Source organism: Diospyros lotus, chromosome 2 (genome assembly GCF_014633365.1).
Source record: "Diospyros lotus cultivar Yz01 chromosome 2, ASM1463336v1, whole genome shotgun sequence".
Lineage (NCBI taxonomy): Eukaryota > Viridiplantae > Streptophyta > Magnoliopsida > Ericales > Ebenaceae > Diospyros > Diospyros lotus.
In genome coordinates, this window is record NC_068339.1 from 7,598,012 (window position 1) to 7,601,962 (window position 3,951).

At 40.7% G+C, this 3,951-nt stretch overlaps 1 protein-coding gene across 4 annotated transcripts; it reads left to right on the forward strand.

The window, feature by feature from the left end:
• Positions 1-506: 506 nt before the first annotated feature.
• Positions 507-3,434, forward strand: LOC127795904 (probable sugar phosphate/phosphate translocator At5g25400). Of its 4 annotated transcripts, XM_052327879.1 has the most exons (3): positions 507-1,856; positions 2,898-3,080; positions 3,170-3,434. In XM_052327879.1, exon 1 carries the CDS (start codon positions 660-662, stop codon positions 1,707-1,709), a length of 1,050 nt encoding a protein of 349 aa, XP_052183839.1. In that variant the 5' UTR covers positions 507-659; the 3' UTR covers positions 1,710-1,856; positions 2,898-3,080; positions 3,170-3,434. The 4 variants fall into 4 exon arrangements, with proteins under 4 accessions (XP_052183839.1, XP_052183838.1, XP_052183841.1 ...); XM_052327878.1 differs by lacking the exon at positions 2,898-3,080 and having other exon boundaries at positions 3,170-3,419; XM_052327881.1 differs by lacking the exons at positions 2,898-3,080; positions 3,170-3,434 and adding an exon at positions 3,081-3,099.
• Positions 3,435-3,951: the final 517 nt, after the last annotated feature.

Below are 3,951 nucleotides of genomic sequence, written 5' to 3' on the forward strand. Positions count from 1 at the left end.
ATTCATTATATAAGCCAGAGTGAGAGAGGGTACAGAGGTGGTGGTAGTAGTAGTAGTAATGGTAAGTAGTAATTGGCTAATCGTAACATAGGAAATGTGCAACTGTTACTTCCACGAGCATAGCACGGATGGTTTATAGGGTAGAAAATTGCACCTAAGGATGTAAATTCGAGTCATAGCAGGCGTAATGTGGGAATTTTATCCTTTTATGAGGGTGATTTCTTGTAGACACTATGCATTATGTTTGTTTTTTACTTTAGGGGTCACTGTATTCCGTGATTAACCCCTCTAATATGGGGCAATATGTAAAGTACCTTTAAGGTTAGAGATTTTCCAAGGAAGCGTGAAACTGTCATTGCAGGCTATAAATAGTTGAATCCGAAATAATAACCCCCGGATTTCTCATTAATTACATCAAAGCAAAGGACAATGGAAGCCACGACCTACGGATTCACGATTGCAAAGTCATAACTCATAAGCATGAAAATAAAATAAATATCTATATGAGAAGCAGTCCATAAATCTCCACCAACTCCGCCCCACTTTACGCATCTTTCCCTCCTCTTCCTCGACCTCGTCCTCTTCTTCGATTATTATTCCCACCAAATCAAATCAAATCCCTCTTTCTCTCTGAATTGGGGTTAGGGTTTGTGAAGAAGATGGGCAAGGGGGGAACGCTGAGCGACAACGTCGTGAAGAAGATCGTCCTCTCCTACACCTACGTCGCCATATGGATCTTCCTCAGCTTCACCGTCATCGTCTACAACAAGTACATTCTCGACCGCAAGATGTACAATTGGCCCTACCCCATCTCCCTCACCATGATCCACATGGCCTTCTGCTCCTCCCTCGCCTACCTCCTCGTCCGCGTCTTTAAGGTTGTCGAGCCCGCTGCCATCTCCTTCGACCTCTACTGCAAGTCCGTCCTCCCCATTGGCGCCCTCTACTCTCTCAGCCTCTGGCTCTCCAATTCCGCCTACATCTACCTCTCCGTCTCCTTCATCCAGATGCTCAAGGCTCTCATGCCCGTCGCTGTCTATTCCATCGGCGTTCTCTTCAAGAAGGAGGGTTTCAAGTCCGAGACCATGACTAACATGGTTTCCATCTCCATCGGGGTCGCCATCGCCGCCTACGGCGAGGCCAAGTTCGACGCCTGGGGCGTCTCCCTCCAGCTCGGAGCCGTCGCCTTCGAGGCCACTCGCCTGGTGATGATTCAGATTCTCCTCACCTCCAAGGGCATCACTTTGAACCCTATTACTTCTCTTTATTACGTTGCGCCTTGTTGCTTGGCTTTCTTGTTTGCGCCGTGGCTTTTCGTGGAATACCCCTTGCTGAAGGAGACCTCAAGCTTTCATTTCGATTACATGATTTTCGGGACCAATTCGTTCTGCGCCTTCGCCCTAAATTTGGCCGTGTTCTTGCTGGTTGGGAAGACCTCGGCCTTGACCATGAATGTGGCCGGAGTGGTGAAGGATTGGTTGTTGATTGCCTTTTCGTGGTCGGTGATTAAGGACACTGTTACGCCTGTGAATTTGGTTGGATACGGGGTTGCTTTCTTGGGCGTTGCGTACTACAATCATTCCAAGTTGCAGGCGCTGAAGGCGAAGGAGGCGCAGAAGAAGGCTGCCCAAAGGGACGAGGAGTCCGGGAGGTTGTTGGAGGATAGGGAAGGGGAAGATATGGGGAGGAAGAACGAATCTCAGAGTTGATTTGATTGCTAATTTGAATTTTGTACTACAGGATTGGAAGGAAAGGGAAGATTGCAATTGGCAAATTCGAGACGAGATGAAGAATTCCCTTAAACAGGAGTTGCAAACCTAGCATTTCTAATCAACTACAGGCAGGATTCGTTTTGGGTATGCAGTCTTAGGAATTTAATTTATAACTTTTTGTTCTTGTTTGAATGTTCATCTTCATCATTGTCACTTGATATTATTGGGGAATCAAGGTTGATTTCTATGATTGATGAGAGACAAGAGCCTAAAAGCCCTTTGTTATCCCCCTTTTGATATATTCATTCATGCCATTGAATTAGTTGGTTTCAGACAAATTCAGATGCTTTTCTATTGCTCAAAGAACATGGTTTTTCTGGGTTTTCCTCTTCGCTTTTTCAAAAGTTTTGCATGTCAAATGTTTTTTTTTTCAGTGTTTCTGAAACCATGATCCCCTGTTCTTGTAATTTCCTTTGTTTTCATTAGTCAATCTGTCAATGAGAATGGCTGCTGTTGGCCTATTAGGCCGAATAGTCCTAAATGAATGAAATTTCTGTATTTGATATGTATATGACATACATACCAGATACATTACAATATCCATTGGACATGCAATCTGGTGTTTTTTTTATGTCAATTTGGCAACTAGTGGAGTAGGAAAAAGACATGTTAGACACTTAATTTGGAAAATTCAATGATGATAAGTGATAACTTCGTAAAAGTTGAAAATTGGGATTTTTTTTCTGCTTTATTTTCTGTTTGCCTTGTCTATTAAATTTGAATGTTTTTGGATGTTTTTAAATTATATTAACTTACTAAATGCTGTTTTCTAACTTGGTAATTTACCATTTTTATATTGAATTAGTGTATTTTTTCTTGTTTGCAGATGACAAGATATTTAAACATTTATTTTTTTCTCCCTATATCAGTCATAACCATAGCTTTCTTTCTTTTTTCTTTTTGTTCAAATTATTCTGTCACTTGTCTTTAGCCTTGCTTTTGCATCTGTATTCAATATGCGTGTGCTTCTTAGTTGGTGACCAATTAAACAAAATCAGATTGCAAAATAACAAGTGTGGCAATTTTAGATGTGTACTTCGGGTTCAACAAGAGGAATGTGTGCTGAATATAAATCTTATTTGATAAGTTGACTGAATGTGTTACATGTTCTGTTGATTGGTGCAGCTATAGTTAATGGCAGGTAGTCAGCATATAAAGGGATGGATTTTGGGGAAATATTTTATTTGTTATGTTTGAGATGGTTTCTCTTCCCCTGGATTTGGTTCTGTTCCTGATAAAATGTGGATTAGTGTGGCAATATGTTTGAAGAAATAGCTTTAATGGAAATGACTCTAATTAATATTACAGGTTTGGTTCTGTTCCTGATAAAATGTGGATTTATGTGGAGGTGTGTTTGAAGAAATGGCTTTAGTTGAAATGACTTTATGATGTAACAGGTTGGAGAAACATAATTCCTGACTATGTTTACAATGAAGCGTCAAGCGCCATTGATAAATGGTCCCCTACGTAAAATTATATATATGTAATATATTCTTGTTTATGCTGACTATGGTAGAATTTTATCTCTTCACGTGTTGCGACTTGTGAATGCTCTGCTAGCACTTTCTTGGTACTTCATATTTCAACTCTCCAATGCACGTATGATTGAGGTTTCCATATTTCAAACTTTTCAGTTTGTTGCAGACTTGAATTTCTTGTGTGAGTTTAGCGGTGGGTTGTAAATTAAAAAAGAATATGATCCTTTGTTTTCCTTTTGTATTTTCTGCAATCTTCTGACATTTGGGAAATTGAGTTAATTATTGAAATTTGTGAAAATTAATATTCGGTATGCTGTTGTGCTTAGGGATGGCAATTACAACCGAAATCGTGGGGAACCGAATCGGTCAACGCGGTTAAAAACTGTTTGACTGGGTAATAATTTGGTTTGGAGAAAAATCGAACACTGTTTTAATGGGTATGGTTTGGTTATGGTTTTTACTAAAACCAAACCAACACCCGAACCGAAACCGAACCGAATGGTGGATAATCGAACCAAACCAAACCAAACCGAACCGAGTATATATATATAATATATATTATATACAACTTAGCCCACCCGAGCCCAGCCCACCACAGCCCAATTGCCTTGCTTGCAAACCCTTCTCCCCTTCTCCCCTTCTCTTCTCCTTCCCTTTCTCGACCTCACTCTCACTCTCTCTCACCCTCGTTGCCTCTCGCT